Below are 18,827 nucleotides of genomic sequence, written 5' to 3'. Positions count from 1 at the left end.
TAGGGTTCGCTGCTCAAAAGCAAGGAAGGGATTAGAGTCATGCATCTAATCTCTTATGTGGATTAAGGAATAGTCATTTGTGCTGGTACTCCTGTCTGGACAAAGTGGCAACTCGAGGAGGAAGGACTCTTTGGACATGGCATGAGGCAACCACATGCAATGCATGATACTGCTAACATGTCTCGGGTATATAGAAGTATTATAAAAGCGTACATGACTCATGAGAAACACTGCTTAAGTAAGAAAGTTAAAAAAACTGTGTGGGGTGAAGCATTTCTGAGGTATGCTGTAGTAGTGTCTTGAGTCATTGGTGTTGAATGAATGGTTGGTTTTGAACCATTATACAGCAGTTAGGATTTTCAAGATGTCCTTGTCTGCCAGTGCAGTTCAGTCATATTCATGTAGTGGTTACTAGTTACTCTATTGTCCTTGGGTCTAGGGTTAAGTACGAGAGCTACTCTTCAAATAGCCACCCTTTGACTTGATGACAGCTTTGCACACTCTTGGCATTCTCTCAACCAGCTTCACCCGGAATGCATTTCCAACAGTCTTGAAGGAGTTCCCACATATGCTGAGCACTTGTTGGCTGCTTTTCCTTCACTCTGCCATCCGACTCATCCGACTCATCCCAAACCATCTCAATTGGTTTGAAGTCGGGGGATTGTGGAGGCCAGGTCATCTGATGCAGCACTCCATCACTCTCCTTCTTGGTAAAATCGCCCTTACACAGCCTGGAGGTGTGTTGGGTCATTGTCCTGTTGAAAAACAAATGATAGTCCCACTAAGCCCAAATGGGATGGCATATCGCTGCAGAATGGTTGAGAGAATGCCAAAAGTGTGCAAAGCTCAAGGCAAATAACACTTTTTTGGCTACTACATGATTACATGTGTTATTTCATAGTTTTGATGTCTTCACTATTTTTCTACAATGTAAAAACTAGTAAAAATTAAGAAAAACCCTTGAATGAGTAGGTGTGTCCAAACTTTTGACTGGTAGTGTAACTGTTCACATCACATTCACCCCCTCACTGCATCTCACAAAGCAGGTAGCACCCTCTGCTGATAGGAAGCTGTAATGTGTCACTGGCAGAGCTTAGAGCTGTGGAAGACGGCAAGGCACAGGCTCATTCCCTAAGGGGGAGTTTGTTTGAGTCAGTGCAGCGCGGCAAAGCTTTCTCTTCATCTGTGGTCCTCTGCCCCTGTACCATGACTAGGCCCCAGGCCTGGAAAGGTGGGGGGGCTGAGGCTGACGTTGTAAGCCGGGTTGGAGATGTGGAGAGCAACCCGCTTGCTGCTGCTCCGCTTTGACCGGGTCTTGTGGTGCCGGTTATGGTGGCGGTGCTGCTGGCGGGGTTCGTCCGGAGGGCTGGTGGTATGGCTGTGGTGGCGGCCTCCGCATGTCAGAGAGGGTACAGCAACAGGGTCAGAGGTCACAGCAGGGTTAAAGGTCACCGCAGGGTCAGTTGGGTCGATGCTGTCTAGACAGGAAGTAGAGACGGTCTGGGGTTTCCCTGTCTGGGGGCATGGAGAGGCCGACTCCAACAGGTCTTTAGTTCCCTGTGTGCATTGGGTGGAAGGAGAGCGAGCGAGAGAGAGCGAGCGGCAGAGAGAGCGAGCGAGAGAGAGGCAGAGCGAGCAAGAGAGAAAGAGGCAGAGCGAGCAAGATAAGATAAAGGGGAAGACAGAAAAGCAAAGAATAAGACATCATTGGAGGAGTTGGAAAAAAGACTGAGAAACAGCTGAGCAGAAAATGACAGAAGCAACAAACAGAAATAAGAAAGCAATATTTAAGAAAAATAAATCCCCCCAGGGAGAGGACAGGTCCCTCAGACAGCTATGCAGAGCAAAGCTATGGGTCAAAAGGTCATTATAGTGGTGCAAGAAGGACATGCAGGTATTCTGATGATGATTGGTAGCCGACAGTCGCTTTGGTGAGGGGTAACCATGCAGATGAGGATGAAATGTTACTTGGAGTCACAAAGTAACAGTGCTGTTGTATCAATCCAGCCATGGTATTCCCACAGTACCAGAGATCACGTCAAATTCTCGTTTGAGAGTCAGGTAAGATTCCTTAACGGCTGGAGACGAGGCGATTGCCTTGAAGAAAAAGTCCTTTGAGGGGTTTATTCTCACTTGCAAAAATGACAGATCAATGAAAGTTACTTGAAAGATGAAGTAACAAAGGCCAACAAAAGCCACCAGAGCATAAACATTGTACTGTGGAGATGATTGCATGTCTGACTGGTTGAGTAGAGAAGACAGAGATGCTTTTACGATGTTATGTAAAGAACTGGCGTAGCTGTCAGCACACATTTAACACATTCAGAACCTGCCCACCAAGGGGAATTTAGAAGGGTTTAGGGTTTGCATTTTCTCCTCAGGAACAATTCTGTCAAGCCATTTATGCTTCGAAAGAGAAAATAAATAAGCAGGTGTGAAGACTGACTCGCTGTAAGCGATTAAGTCTACTGCATGAACATGTTATTTTGATCATTGTCTGGTGTGCTCAAAAAGTACATTTTTGGTTGTTTTGGCTCTATACTCCAGCACTGGATTTGAAATTATACAATGACTGGGAGGTTAAAGTGCAGACTGTCAGCTTTCATTTGAGGGTATTTTCAGCCATATCGACCCGTTTAGAAATTACAGCACTTTTTGTACATAGATAGTACACCCATTTTAGGGGACCAAATGTTTTGGGACAAATTCAATTGTTAATAAGAATAGAATGTTTCTAAACACTTCTACATTAATGTGGACGCTTCCATGATTAAAGATAGTCCTGAATGAATTGTGAATAATGATGAGTGAGAAAGTTACAGATATCACACAAATATCATACCCCCAAGACATGCTAACCTTTCACCATTACAATAACAGGGGAGGGGGATGATACTTGTGTGTCTAACTTTCTCACTCATTATTCACAATTCATTCAGGACTACCCATAATCATGGTAGCATCCACATTAATGTTAAAGTGTTTAGAAACATATTCTACTGTTATTTATTATAAAAGTTACTCAAATGACAATACATTATTTACCATTCATTTCTATTGGCCACAAAGTTATCTGAAACACAACCAAAACAAAAAGCAAATGCATCCAACATGTTTGTAGAGTCACAAGCTTGATGTAATCATTGCGTGCTAGGAATATGGGAACAAATACTAAACTTTTGACTGCTTTAATACACAAGTGAATTTGTCCCAATACTTTGGTCCCCTAAAATGGGGGTACTATGTGCATAAAGTGCTGTAATTACTAAACGGTTCACCCGATATGGATGAAAATAACCTCAAATTAAAGCTGACAGTCTGCACTTTAACCCCAGTCATTGTATCATTTCAAATCCAAAGTGCTGGAGCACAGAGCCAAATCAACAATTTCACTGTCCCAATACTTTGAGCTCAGTGGATCTGTGCATTTAAGCATGCATGAGTGTATCTGCACGGGCATAACTGACAAGAAAACAATACAAATATAGCAATTAAAGTACAACAAATGTACCATTATCCTTTCCTCAGTTTTTGAGCGTCTGATATTGCAAATCTCACAAGTCTGGAGCTTGAGTTTGTGTGTGATGGGATACAGCCTGACGTGGTAGGAATCAGACGTGGTAAAGTAAGAAGCATAGCAGCACTGTGAAAGAAGCCAGCCAGGCAGGCAGCAAGAAAAGCAGACAGCAACCAGCCACAGAGAGGGCCCCCTAGAAATTTCAAATAAGTGAATTGACATTAAAATTCACTTCCTCAATTGACCCAGATGCAGACACAGTAGCCACAGAGATGGATAAGGCCAGCCAAACACCCTGCACTGCACTCTACCTGGGGTCATCTCACCAACCTGTCTGTCTCCACAAACCTGGCTCATCAGCCAGCACAGGACACAGCAAAGTCCAGACAGTTATCCTCCTAGTGGTGGGTGGTGATGGGACATCCAGTACACACACAAGTACAGAGAGACACATTACCAGCTGACACTATGGAATACGTACACAGGGGTAAGACTTAGTGACAATGACTACATAGGGACTGTTCACACATTTATGATTATGCTACATCTTTTTTTTTTATGCATGTCTATTGAGAACTCATTTGGAAATAAATGTGTTTATTTTCTTTTAAAATGCAATATATTTAATACTGTACAAATGCAATATATTTAATACTGTACATTTCAGATGGACATAATAATCCAAAATGACAAATATTTAAAATGACAAAATAAACAAAGACAAACAATATATATAAAATATAAAAAAGCATAAGAAAACAGTAAGAGGGAGATGATTTTGACTTGAGGGCGGCAGGTACCCTAGCAGTTAAGAGCATTGGGCCAGCGTTGGAGTCGCTGGTTCGAATCCCCTTGACCAAGTCACTGAACCCCATTTGCTCCTGTAAGTCGCTCTGGATAAGAGCGTCTGCTAAATGACTAAAATGTAAAAATGTAGGTAGCTTGTGTGTTATGACACAGATAACAACCTCCTGAGTGGCGCAGTGGTCTAAGGCACTGCATCGCAGTGCTAGCAGTGCCACTAGAGATCCGCGACCGGGAGACCAATGGGGCGGCGCACAATTGGCCCAGCGTAGTCCAGGGTAGGGGAGGGAATGGCCGGCAGGGATGTAGCTCAGTTGGTAGAGCATAGCGTTTGCAACGCCAGGTTGTGGGTTCAATTCCCACGGGGGGCCAGTATGAAAAAATAAAATAAAAATATGCACTAACTGTAAGTCTCTCTGGATAAGAGCGTCTGCTAAATGACTAAAATTTAAATGTAATAACAGACTCACGTCAGAGACAAATATAAAATACAGACGACAACAAGACCATTGAGGAAAGCCAAATGAGTGTGTTCACAATCTGTAAATTCCATGTGCATCAATCTGTAAATTCCATGTGCATCAATAAAACATTTCCCCCACTATTTCAGCTGACCAGATTGTTTCCAGATTGAGACAAATTAAAACAGCACTTGGGTACAGATATGTGTTTGTGACAGGTACATTTCCAGCAGTAACCACTTCCATTACCAGCATGTGTTTGCTAAAAGTATAAATTCTGAACTAATACTGTACATGGTCTAACTTCTTCTGTGCAAAAATATACATAATATGCAAACTTCCAGCAGACAAGATTGAGCCCTTGTATCCTTAAAGTAAAAGGTTAGGTTAGCTTGTCCCTATATTGCTTGAGTGTAAACAGAAGAAAGGCCTGTTGGTTTGGAAGAAGCAAACAGTGGAGAGTGCCACTGCTGTCAGACTGAACTAAATAGCCCAATGGCAGTCACACTTTGTAAACCAACATGTTTTAATAAACTCCTAGCACCTAAGTTTTCTCAACCTCAAAAACAACAACAGCAAAGCCTCTAACCCAGCTAGGAAGTGGACGAATCATCTATAGGCTATGTTCCCCTTTTCACTGAAATGAAAAGACATAAATAACACTGAGTTGCCTGGTTATGACGTTAAGACGTTGAGCTACACCCAGGTCAAACATGGCCTAGCATCCGGTTTCACTTCCTCGTCTTTTACTGTCAGCTGTAAACGATGAACAGTCTGGTGTAGACTAGGCTACCAGGACCAGGCAACACCATATGTAATGACCACAACAACAGTGGGGAGTAGGGAGAAACCCAGGTGTCCTTTGTTGTTTTTACTGAGATCACCAGCTGTAATGTCCTGAATACCAGATCCTGACCAATAGTAATAAAGTACACTGGTATGTACTGGATCCTGACCCACAGTAATATAGTACACTGGTCTGTACTGGATCCTGACCAATAGTAATACAGTACACTGGTCTGTACTGGATCCTGACCCACAGTAATACAGTACACTGGTCTGTACTGGATCCTGACCCACAGTAATACAGTACACTGGTCTGTACTGGATCCTGACCAATAGTTAAACAGTACACTGGTATGTGGGACTGTCATGAGAGGGTGACCCCATACACAACAGCCAGTCAGCAAACAGTCAAAGGGGGTTGGGTTAGAACAGGCAACTAAACTGGGGTCTGCCAGTCAGGCTGAGGGGGGTTGGGGGTTGCAGGTAAAGGGGAGGGGGGCAGCTGTGACGGCGTGGGCCCTCCTACCACGTTTATCTCGTTCTTAGCAGCCAGCATGGGCAGCTCTATCTCCGTGGCAACTGTCTGGGATGACTCCTCCACCGGTACGAAGCCTCGCCTGTCAATCAAACTGACACGGGACAACATGGAGGAAACAGGTTAGTCAGAAAGGTTAGGCTTCAGGGTTAGGGTCAATTCAGTTTCCTGTTTAGTCAATTCAAGGAGTGGATAGATATTAAATTCATGCTTTGGAGAAAATCCTCAGAAAACAATGGAGAGATTTTAAAAATGTACTGACTCAAACCCTATCAAATATGCATTATAAACCAGGTTGAGTCTCACCTGGGAGGCATGGGTCCACAGAGTACAGAGCAGCAGTTAGTAATGATGTTGTTATAGCTGTAGGGGTTAGCAGTGTCCTCCGCCCCACTCTTCCCCGACCACGAGCCTTTGATCTGGGAACAAGAGAGACACACAAGATTGACCATCAGTCCTCGTCCTAGACTAGTTTTAGTTTAATTGTCAGGGACCATGCACAACAAACATGTCACCACATGTACATGCTTACTTTCCATCTGCAGGTTACTGGGAGGGTCACTTAACTGTTTAAAAGGCCCAGTGCAGTCAAAAATGTTATTTTCCTTGGTTATATATATATATATATATATATATATATATATATATATATATATATATATATATATATATATATATATATATATATATATATATATATACACATACACATACACACACACACACACACACACACACACACACACACACGGGAAAAAAAGTATTTAGTCAGCCACCAATTGTGCAAGTTCTCCCACTTAAAAAGATGAGAGAGGCCTGTAATTTTCATCATAGGTACACGTCAACTATGACAGACAAATTGAGGAAAAAAAATCCAGAAAATTACAATGTAGGATTTTTTATGAATTTATTTGCAAATTATGGTGGAAAATAAGTATTTGGTCACCTACAAACAAGCAAGATTTCTGGCTCTCACAGACCTGTAACTTCTTCTTTAAGAGGCTCCTCTGTCCTCCACTCGTTACCTGTATTAATGGCACCTGTTTGAACTTGTTATCAGTATAAAAAGACACCTGTCCACAACCTCAAACAGTCACACTCCAAACTCCACTATGGCCAAGACCAAAGAGCTGTCAAAGGACACCAGAAACAAAATTGTAGACCTGCACCAGGCTGGGAAGACTGAATCTGCAATAGGTAAGCAGCTTGGTTTGAAGAAAATCAACTGTGGGAGCAATTATTAGGAAATGGAAGACATACAAGACCACTGATAATCTCCCTCGATCTGGGGCTCTATGCAAGATCTCACCCTGTGGGGTCAAAATGATCACAAGAACGGTGAGCAAAAATCCCAGAACCACACGGGGGGACCTAGTGAATGACCTGCAGAGAGCTGGGACCAAAGTAACAAAGCCTACCATCAGTAACACACTACGCCGCCAGGGACTCAAATCCTGCAGTGCCAGACGTGTCCCCCTGCTTAAGCCAGTACATGTCCAGGCCCGTCTGAAGTTTGCTAGAGTGCATTTGGATGATCCAGAAGAGGATTGGGAGAATGTCATATGGTCAGATGAAACCAAAATAGAACTTTTTGGTAAAAACTCAACTCGTCGTGTTTGGAGGACAAAGAATGCTGAGTTGCATCCAAAGAACACCATACCTACTGTGAAGCATGGGGGTGGAAACATCATGCTTTGGGGCTGTTTTTCTGCAAAGGGACCAGGACGACTGATCCGTGTAAAGGAAAGAATGAATGGGGCCATGTATCGTGAGATTTTGAGTGAAAACCTCCTTCCATCAGCAAGGGCATTGAAGATTAAACGTGGCTGGGTCTTTCAGCATGACAATGATCCCAAACACACAGCACGGGCAACAAAGGAGTGGCTTCGTAAGAAGCATTTCAAGGTCCTGGAGTGGCCTAGCCAGTCTCCAGATCTCAACCCCATAGAAAATCTTTGGAGGGAGTTGAAAGTCCGTGTTACCCAGCGACAGCCCCAAAACATCACTGCTCTAGAGGAGATCTGCATGGAGGAATGACCTGTGTCATTGCCAACAAAGGGTATATAACAAAGTATTGAGAAACTTTTGTTATTGACCAAATACTTGTTTTCCACCATAATTTGCAAATAAATTCATTAAAAATCCTACAATGTGATTTTTTTTCTCATTTTGTCTGTCATAGTTGACGTGTACCTATGATGAAAATTACAGGCCTCTCTCATCTTTTTAAGTGGGAGAACATGCACAATTGGTGGCTGACTAAATACTTTTTTTCCCCACTGTATATATACATACACACACACAGAGAGTACCAGTCAAAAGTTTGGACACACCTACTCATTCAAGGGTTCTTTATTTTTACTATTTTCTACATTGTAGAATAATAGTGAAGACATCAAAACTATGAAATAACATACAGAATCATGTAGTAACCAAAAGTGTTAAACCAGGGGTGTCAAACTCATTTTAGCTCAGGGGCCACATGGAGGAAAATCTATTCCCAAGTGGGCCGGACAGGAAAAATCATGGTATATATAACTTAAAAACAACAACTTCAGATTGTTTTCTTTGTTTTAATACGATCAACATACAACATAAAGCTGGAGCCTGAGGACAGTGTGTCCAAAATAGTACAAGCACAACATCACTATTAATCATAAAACACGTCAAGTTTATTTGAAAATTCTAAAGAAAAAGAACAAACACACAATGCCTCAGTGATTAACAGAACTGTTTCACAGATCACAGAACTATATCAGGGGGTCATTTCTCAGGCAGAAATGTAGATAAAAAGAATGAAATCCTGTTCCCCAAACAAGTGCAAGAACCACAGAGTCAAGAATAGGTTAAATATACAAATAAAATAAAATAAATTAAACAATAGCACATCAACATAAAAACATATAAACATAAAGCTGGAGCCTGAGGACAGTGTGTCCAAAAGCACAACATCACTATTAATCATAAAACACCTCAAGTTATTTGAAAGTTCTGAGGACAAAGAACACACAAACACACAATGCCTCAGTGATTCACAGAAGTATATCACAGATCACAGAACTATATCAGGGTGTCTCATGTAGCACTTTAAGTGGGGTTGCATAGTTTATTTGACTCCTGATACCTGGCATCTTTTAGCTTTCACCAGCGCATCAATATCAGGCGTCACATCCTGAGTGGCAGCCAACTTCAGGATGTGATTCAAAGTGCTTGTGCGTGAGCCTTGAGCGCAGCTTTGTTTTATTTATGCTCATTACAGAGAAAACTTGCTCACAAAGATATGTGGTTCCAAACATGCACAACAGTTTTGCAGCGAGGGCTGTCAAGTTGGGGTAACCTGGCAAGAGATTCTGATTAAATGTGTCCAAGCCAGCTGCAGCAAATTTGCCCTTCAAATCCGAGTCACACTGCAAGTCTATTTCAAGTTGGATGCTGACGGGCAGATCAAAAGGGATTCACGGTGAATGGCGAGCAAAAAACGTTGAAGTCTTTCTCCAGCTCAAACTCCCGTAACAGTCCCGTTATTTTATCTTTGAACCGCTTCATGTCTGCCACATGTTGGGTCGCGCACACATTTTTCAGACAGGGGAAGTGAGCTGCATCACCACCGGCAAGTTGCGTCTCCCACAATGACAGCTTCAACTTGAAAGAACGTATGCTGTCATAATACTGCGTGACAACTTTGTTGCGCCCTTGCAGCTGTTTGTTCAAGTTATTCAGGTGCTCTGTAACATCCACCATAAATGCAAGGTCCTGCATCCATTCTGCGGAATGGAATTCTAACACTGGTTTGCCCTTTTCTTCCATGAACTGTTCAATTTCTTCTCGTAAATCAAAGAAACGCCTCAGCACCTCGGCTTAACCATCTTACCTCAGTGTGGTATGGCAGGCCATATATGTGGTCTTTCTCTCTGAGAAGGCTGTCAAACAGACGGTGATTCAGGCTTCTGGGTCGGATGAAATTAACAGTTTGGATGACCACCTTCATGACGTTATCCATCTTTAATGACTTGCAACACAAAGCCTCCTGGTGCAAAATACAGTGAAAAGTCAAAAAATCACGTCCTCCATTTGCAGATTGCACTTTCTCTCTGAACTTTGTCACAACGCCTGCTTTTTTCCCGATCATTGAGGGCGCACCATCTGTAGCCAGGCTGACAGCGCGGGACCAGTCCACTCCGACCCTGTCCAGCGCGCCCGACGAATGCGGTAAAAATATCAGCTGCTGTCGTTGTATCTGTCATCGGCACCAACTCCACGAACTCCTCGGTGACGGTCAATGTGTCATCAACTCCAGCGGATGAAAATGGCCAGTTGTGCAACATCTGTAATGTCCGTGCTTTCATCAATTGCAACCCAAAACGCAATAAATGACTTTACTTTTTGCTTCAACTGGCTGTCCAAATCCACTGAAAGATCGGAAATCCTGTCTGCAACTGTGTTTCTTGTCAGGCTGATATTTACAAAAGCCTGACGCTTTTCAGGGCACACAATCTCCGCTGCCTTCATCATGCATGTTTTTACAAATTCCCCCTCACTAAATGGTTTTGAAGCCACTGCGATTTCATTAGCAATGAGGTAGCTAGCTTTCACTGCAGCGTCACTGATGTCTCGGCTGTGAGTAAACACAGACTTGACCTACTTGCTCTGCCCCGGTATAAACAGTTTGCTTGCTTAACACAATTGCTATTGCGCCATCCAGTGGACGCAATTGGAACAGCAGTTTATTTTATTGAAAAATTGCAGCGCATTTTTATACTTTACAAAATCATCTCGCGGGCCGGATTAAACCCGTTTGCGGGCCTGATCCGGCCCGCGGGCCGGACGTTTGACACCCCTGTGTTAAACAAATCAAAAAATATTTGATATTTCAGATTCTTCAAATAGCCACCCTTTGCCTTGATGACAGCTTTGCACACTGTTGGCATTCTCTCAACCAGCTTCACCTGGAATGCTTTTCCAACAGCCTTGAAGGAGTTCCCACATGCTGAGCACTTGTTGGCTGCTTTTCCTTCACTCTGCCGTCCGACTCATCCCAAAGCAATAACACCTCCTCCTCCATACTTTATGGTGGGAACTACACATGCAGAGATCATCCGTTCACCCATACCGCGTCTCACAAAGACATGGCGGTTGGAACCAAAAATCTCAAATTTGGACTCCAGACCAAAGGACAAATTTCCACCGGTCTAATGTCCATTGCTCGGGTTTCTTGGCTCAAGCAGGTTTCTTCTTCTTATTGGTGTCCTTTAGCAGTGGTTTCGTTGCAGCAATTCGACCATGAAGGCCTGATTCACACAGTCCCCTCTGAACAGTTGATGTTGAGATGTGTCTGTTACTTGAACTCGGTGAAGCATTTATTTGGGCTGCAATTTCTGAGGCTGGTAACTCTTATGAACTTATCCTCTGCAGCAGAGGTAACACTGGGTCTTCCATTCCTGTGGCGGTCCTCATGAGAGCCAGTTTCATCATAGCACTTGATGGTTTTTGCGACTGCACTTGAAGAAACTTTCAAAGTTCTTGAAATGTTCTGTATTGACTGACCTTCATGTCTTAAAGTAATGATGGACTGTCGTTTCTCTTTTACCAAATAGGGCTATATTCTCTATACCCCCCTGCCTTGTCACAACACAACTGATTGGCTCAAACAAATTAAGGAGGAAAGAAATTCCACAATTAACTTTTAAGGCGGCACACCTGTTAATTGAAATGCATTCCAGGTGACTACCTCATGAAGCTGGTTGAGAGAATGCCAAGAGTGTGCAAAGCTGTCATCAAGGCAAAGGGTGGCTATTTGAAGAATCTCAAATATAAAATATATTTTGATTTGTTTAACACTTTTTTGGTTACTACATGATTCCATATGTGTTATTTCATAGTTTTGATGTATTCACTATTATTCTACAATGTAGAAAATAGTAAAAATAAAGAAATACCCTGGAATGAGTAGGTGTGTCCAAACTTTTGACTGTGTCTGTCTGTCTCTATATATAGAGAGAGAGGCTCAGAGGAAGAGGAAGACCATCCTCCTCAGTGAATTTAATAAAAATAGTGAAACCTTTAAAAACGTATCCTTTTTAGATAAAACTATACTAAATATATTCACGTCACCAAATAATTGATTAAAACACACTGTTTTGCAATGAAGGTCTACAGTAGCGTGACCAGCACTCTGAAGGGTAGCACCACGGTGTAGCCGGAGGACAGCTAGCTCCGTCCTCCTCTGGATACATTGACTTCAATACAAAACCTAGGAGGCTCATGGTTCTCACCCTCTCCCATAGACTTACACAGTAATTATGACAACTTCCGGAGGACATCCTCCAACCCATCAGAGCTCTTGCAGCATGAACTGACATGTCCACCCAATCAAAGGATCAGAGAATGAATCTAGTACTGAAAGCATAAGCTACAGCTAGATAGCACTGCAGTGCATAACTTGTGGTGAGTAGTTGACTCAAAGAGAGAGAAAGACAATAGTTGAACAAATTAATTTCCTCATAAATGGAGGAGCAAAAGAGCTATATTAGAAAATATGTTTTTAAAAACAATTCACTTTCATTTACTTAGGTAGCAAATGCAGCTAGCTACTTTAGCCTACTCACACACCCGGCTCAAACAGAGAGGGATGCTATGTTAGCTAGCTGGCTATGACTATCCAACACTGGAACTCTTCCAAGTCAAGGTAAGCTTTTGGTTTTACTAATTTGGTGCAACTGTTAATTGCTTACTGACTGTACTGCATGATTGTAGCGGGTTTACTAAAGAGTTAGTTATATTAGCTATGTTGACTATGATGTTACTTTAGCTAATATGGTGACAACGATGTAAGCTGTGTGTAGCTGTTATGATATGAAGGTTTGGTTTGGAAAGGTTTTTTCGCCTGGTCACAGACAGCTGATGTGTTGTGCACTGAAGTCCAGAAGCGAAGGGAAAAGGTGAGGGGAGCGCGTTGATGCGAGAAGGAATACAACGAGCGGTTTATATTTGGCTGTTTGCGGCAGGTAGCTTAGTGGTTAAGAGCGTTGTGCCAGTAACCGAAAGGTCGCTGGTTCTAATCCCCGACTAGGTGAAAAATCTGTCCATGTGCCCTTGAGCAAGGTACTTAACCCTAATTGCTCCTGTAAATTGCTCTGGATAAGAGCGTCTGCTAAATGACTAAAATGTAAATGTAAAAGTATGATCAGGGGTGTATTCATTCCACCGATTGTGTTGAAAAACATTTCTTATATGGAAGCAAATGGAACAGGGATAAACATACCTGAATTTGTCCAATAGAAACTCATTTGCAACTGTTGGACTATTGATTACACCCTAGATCAGCTAGATGCAGGCAAGAGTGTGCAAGGCGGTATTGAATGTGTCACTGTCTGTCCATGTTTCACTGTGTCACCTCAAATCTTTCTCTCGACCTGTGTGCACCTACGTTGTAAACTTTCATTCATAGGCTAGGTTGTAGCAACCTCGTGATGGATATAGGGAAAATTTGAGTATCACGTAGTAGCCTAAATCTATCGATGTTACATTGAACTGGATGAATTGAATATGAATGACAGTCATCCAATATGCTGTAATAGAAATAAGACCATGCTCATAAAAAATAAAGAAATCCTCCCTCATCTTAAACGGCACCAACCGCCACTGACACGTATGTACAGTGAGGGAAAAAAGTATTTGATCCCCTGCTGATTTTGTACGTTTGCCCACTGACAAAGACATGATCAGTCTATAATTTTAATGGTAGGTTTATTTGAACAGTGAGAGACAGAATAACAACAAATAAATCCAGAAAAACACGTCAAGAATGTTATAAATTGATTTCCATTTTAATGAGGGAAATAATTATTTGACCCCTCTGCAAAACATGACTTAGTACTTGGCGGCAAAACCCTTGTTGGCAATCACAGATGTCAGATGTTTCTTGTAGTTGGCCACCAGGTTTGCACACATCTCAGGAGGGATTTTGTCCCACTCCTCTTTGCCGATCTTCTCCAAGTCATTAAGGTTTCGAGCCTGACGTTTGGCAACTCGAAACTTCAGCTCCCTCCACAGATTTTCTATGGGATTAAGGTCTGGAGACTGGCTAGTCCACTCCAGGACCTTAATGTGCTTCTTCTTGAGCCACTCCTTTGTTTCCTTGGCCGTGTGTTTTGGGTCATTGTCATGCTGGAATACCCATCCACGACCCATTTTCAATGCCCTGGCTGAGGGAAGGAGGTTCTCACCCAAGATTTGATGGTACATGGCCCCGTCCATCGTCCCTTTGATGCGGTGAAGTTGTCCTGTCCCCTTAGCAGAAAAACACCCCCAAAGCATAATGTTTCCACCTCCATGGTTGACGGTGGGGATGATGTTCTTGGGGTCATAGGCAGCATTCCTCCTCCTCCAAACACGGCGAGTTGAGTTGATGCCAAAAAAGCTCGATTTTGGTCTCACCTGACCACAACACTTTCAGCCAGTTCTCCTCTGAATCATTCAGATGTTCATTGGCAAACTTCAGACGGGCCTGTATATGTGCTTTCTTGAGCAGGGGGACCTTGCGGGCACTGCAGGATTTCAGTCCTTCACGGCGTAGTGTGTTACCAATTGTTTTCTTGGTGACTATGGTCCCAGCTGCCTTGAGATCATTGACAAGATTCTCCCGTGTAGTTCTGGGCTGATTCCTCACCGTTCTCATGATCATTGCAACTCCACGAGGTGAGATCTTGCATTGAGCCCCAGGCCGAGGGAGATTGACAGGTGTTTTGTGTTTCTTCCATTTGCGAATAATCGCACCAACTGTTGTCACCTTCTCACCAAGCTGCTTGGCAATGGTCTTGTAGCCCATTCCAGCCTTGTGTAGGTCTACAATCTTGTCCCTGACATCCTTGGAGAGCTCTTTGGTCTTGGCCATGGTGGAGAGTTTGGAATCTGATTTATTGATTGCTTCTGTGGACAGGTGTCTTTTATACAGGTAACAAGCTGAGATTAGGAGCACTCCCTTTAAGAGTGTGCTCCTAATCTCAGCTCGTTACCTGTATAAAAGACACCTGGGAGCCAGAAATCTTTCTGATTGAGAGGGGGTCAAATACTTATTTCCCTAATTAAAATGCAAATCAATTTATAAAAATTTTGACATGCGTTTTTCTGGATTTTTTTGTTGTTATTCTGTCTCTCACTGTTCAAATAAACCTACCATTAAAATTATAGACTGATCATTTCTTTGTCAGTGGGCAAACGTACAAAATCAGCAGAGGATCAAATACTTTTTTCCCTCACTGTATGTACGTACATACATACATACATACATACATACATACATACATACATACATACGTAGGTAGACACACATTTTCCACACTATAAGGTTAGAATAATGCTATGATTGTGAAAATTATGATAATGCCCTTTTAGTGAAATTTTTGCCTGTTTTGGTGGGATGGAGTTTTGGCCTTCCATGGTGACACAACCATGCAGTAAATTAGTTAATAGACCAATAAGAAAGAGTTCCAAACCTCTCTGCCAATAAGAGCCAATTTTCCGTTTACCCCTCCCCACTCAGACCACTCCCAGACAGTTCTAGCTAAATTCTTGCTTGAGGAATTGTGCTTCGCTAAGAAGCTATGTGTCTTTTTGACCATATTAATTTAAAACAATCACAGTAAGAAATGATGTGATATTGAGATAAAAACAGCTGCATTGGACCTTTAAAGTATATAATATCTATAGGTTTATCACACATATCCCAGAGGTGACAGACATCACACTCCTTGGCATTTACTCACATCTTCATTTGTGGTCAGGTTAGAAGCAACCAGGTAGGTATGGAAGCCTGAGAGGCCCAAGATCGACCAAACTGAAAAGAAGCAAATCACCAGCTCCACAGCAGTGCAGGAAGAAAAGTCAAGGACAACATTTATGGTTTGAGTATCTAAATATCACCAGAGACGTCAGCTGGACAGAGACTCATTCTTATTCTGCAATACAGCCAAGAAGCTAAAGTGAATGACAGTTTAGGTGCCCTAACACCACACTACGCGAGGCAGGGAGTGGTATTATGAGGGGATCTGATAGGTTAACCTAGACACACAGAGTCTTGGTAAAAGGATATCTGGCTGGATTCTCCTGAAGAGCAAACATCAGGCCTCTCCCTCCTTGTGCCCCTGAGGACAGAACAATTTAAGATTGTTACAGAAAACCATGACTATCATGACAGGATGATATCAGGATACACTCAACAGTTCCGTAATTATCACAAGCCAGGGCAGTGGCCAGATGTATCTGCTGTGTAGACTACGTACTCAGTGCTAGATGTGTAGCGACGCAGCCGAAGATGAAGGCTGTCAGGAAGGACAGAGAGACGATGAAGGTGTAGAAGAAACGATAGTTCCTCTTCCCAACACAATTCCCCACCCAGGGACAATGGTGGTCGAATCGCTCTGGAGGACAGGAAGCGAGATAGGGGGAAGAAGAGAGCAATAGGGGGAAGGAGAGAGCGATAGGGGGAAGGAGAGAGCAATAGGGCGAAGAACATCTCATTGACATTGAGGCCAAGATCTCAAGCGCCTTTCAATAGGAAAATACATTTGAATGAAATGTAGAAAAAAAGTCTCACATTTTAAGAGGCCCTGCTTTCAGAGTTGATCAGCATCTTTATGGAGGAGAACACTAATACATCCTCTTTATAAGACCGATAGACTGTTCAAAAAAACAATCTCAGTAACAGGCTGTGTAGTAGTCTAAATAATTCAGTCTAATAAATGTCAGTGTGTTGACCCCCCCCGTCTGTGTTCCGTGTTGAACGCCCCCCTCTGTCACCAGTCCTTACCCACACAGTTGTCACAAAGGGAGCAGTGGGAGGTGCGCGGTGGCCGGAAGATCTTGCAGGTGAAACAGTACTTGAGCTTCACTACCTGCTCGTTGATCATCACCTCCTTGGTGCGGGGAGGGGGTCGGTAGGTAGAAGAGCCAGAGTTATCTGAGGAGGAGAAAGACAGGGAGGACATATCAAGAGACATAGTACACAAGGTGTGTGTGTATTAATATCCTTGTGGGTACTGTAAATCCCCAAAAGGATAGTAAAACAAAGAACATTATTCTATTTTAGGCTTAGGGGTTAGGTAAAATAGGATTTTTAATGGAAATTCATTTTAGGTCCCCACAAGGATAGTAAAACCTTGCGCGTGTGTGTGCACGCGTGTGTCCATGTTGTGATCCAGGCAGTGGCGTTAGGCCTAATTGCTGGCGGAGTGGTGTACATTAAGGCGGAGTCACGGGGGAGGCAGTCAATCAACACAGGCTCTGTGTAATGTATGAAAGTGTACTGCCTGCCTAGCAGTCCCATGGGCTGCGTTTAGACTGGCAATCCAATTCTGATATTTTTTGACCGATCAGATCAGCTCTTTTGCCAATAATTAGGCAAAACATCAGAATTGGGCTGCATGTGGAAACGCAGCCATAGTAGCAGAAGGTTTCAGATTAGTGGTGATTTGATGTATTAATAGACTGGCTCGATCACTCCATGGCATGAGATCATTCACAGTAAAGTGTAAGGTACTCTACAGAGAACAACTTTGTGTCACAATGTTTGATAGACTGCTGAATATTAGGCAGCTAGTCAGAACTAAGTATGATACCCTTGATAAGAACTTTCTGGATGTATTCATCTGGTTTAGGAAAATAGGCCTAACCAGCAGATATGTAAAACATTAGGCCTAAACCATCTTGCAGATGAGAATATCATCATCACTCAAAAACGTTGTTATACTTTTGGTGCCCCCCCTCTCTCTCTCTACTCTCTGAGCTGTGTGGGGGTGTGTGTGTGTGTGTGTCAGTGGCGTGTATTCATGGACACCAAGGGAAGCCAGGTCCCCATACACACACACACACACACACACACACACACACACGGTCAAAAGTTTTAGAACACCTACTCATTCAAGGGTTTGTCTTTATTTTTACTATTTTCTACATTGTAGAATAATAGTGAAGACATCAAAACTATGAAATAACACATATGGAATCATGAAGTAACCAAAAAGTGTTAAACAAAATCAAAATATATTTTATATTCTTCAAACAGCCACCCTTTGCCTTGATGACAACTTTGCACTCTTGGCATTCTCTCAACCAGCTTCACCTGGAATGCTTTTCCAACAGACAGAAGGAGTTCCCACATATGCTGAGCACTTGTTGGCTGCTTTTCTTTCACTCTGAGGTTCGACTCCTCCCAAACCATCTCAAATTGGTTGAGGTCAGGGGATTGTGGAGGCCAGGTCATCTGATGCAGCACTCCATCACTTCTTCTTGGTAAAATAGTCCTTACACAGCCTGGAGGTGTGTTGGGTCATTGTCCTGTTGAAAAAGAAATGATAGTCCCACTAAGCCCAAACCAGATGGGATGGCATATCGCTGCGGTAGCCATGCTGGTTAAGTGTGCCTTGAATTCTAAATAAATCACAGACAGTGTCACCAGCTAAGCACCCCCACAAAATAACACCTCCTCCTCCATGCTTTACGGTGGGAAATACACATGCGGAGATCATCCGTTCACCCACACCGCATCTCACAAAGACACAGCGGTTGGAACCAAAAAAAATCTCAATTTGGACTCCAGACCAAAGGACAAATTTCCACCGGTCTAATGTCCATTGCTCATGTTTCTTGGCCCAAGCAAGTCTCTTCATATTATTATTGGTGTCCTTTAGTAGTGGTTTCTTTGCAGCAATTCGACCATGAAAGCCTG

General features: G+C 42.9%; 1 protein-coding gene across 1 annotated transcript in view; it reads right to left on the bottom strand.

Moving 5' to 3' along the window:
• Positions 1-927: 927 nt before the first annotated feature.
• The window catches only part of LOC121586532 (palmitoyltransferase ZDHHC18-B), a 37,371-nt gene continuing 19,471 nt past the window's right edge, over positions 928-18,827 (bottom strand). Inside the window, exons 3-9 of the mRNA XM_041903283.2 lie at positions 16,911-17,060; positions 16,384-16,521; positions 16,194-16,245; positions 15,868-15,970; positions 6,410-6,522; positions 6,095-6,197; positions 928-1,557 (exon numbers count right to left, since the gene is read on the bottom strand). Coding sequence (XP_041759217.1) covers positions 1,180-1,557; positions 6,095-6,197; positions 6,410-6,522; positions 15,868-15,970; positions 16,194-16,245; positions 16,384-16,521; positions 16,911-17,060 — 1,037 coding nt within the window. The 3' untranslated portion in view covers positions 928-1,179. The remainder of the gene's footprint in view (positions 1,558-6,094; positions 6,198-6,409; positions 6,523-15,867; positions 15,971-16,193; positions 16,246-16,383; positions 16,522-16,910; positions 17,061-18,827) is intronic.

The sequence above is a fragment of the Coregonus clupeaformis genome, chromosome 17 (assembly GCF_020615455.1).
Source record: "Coregonus clupeaformis isolate EN_2021a chromosome 17, ASM2061545v1, whole genome shotgun sequence".
Classification (NCBI taxonomy): domain Eukaryota; kingdom Metazoa; phylum Chordata; class Actinopteri; order Salmoniformes; family Salmonidae; genus Coregonus; species Coregonus clupeaformis.
The sequence above is the reverse complement of the archived record's forward strand: the minus strand, read 5'-3'. Positions and strand labels throughout refer to the sequence as shown.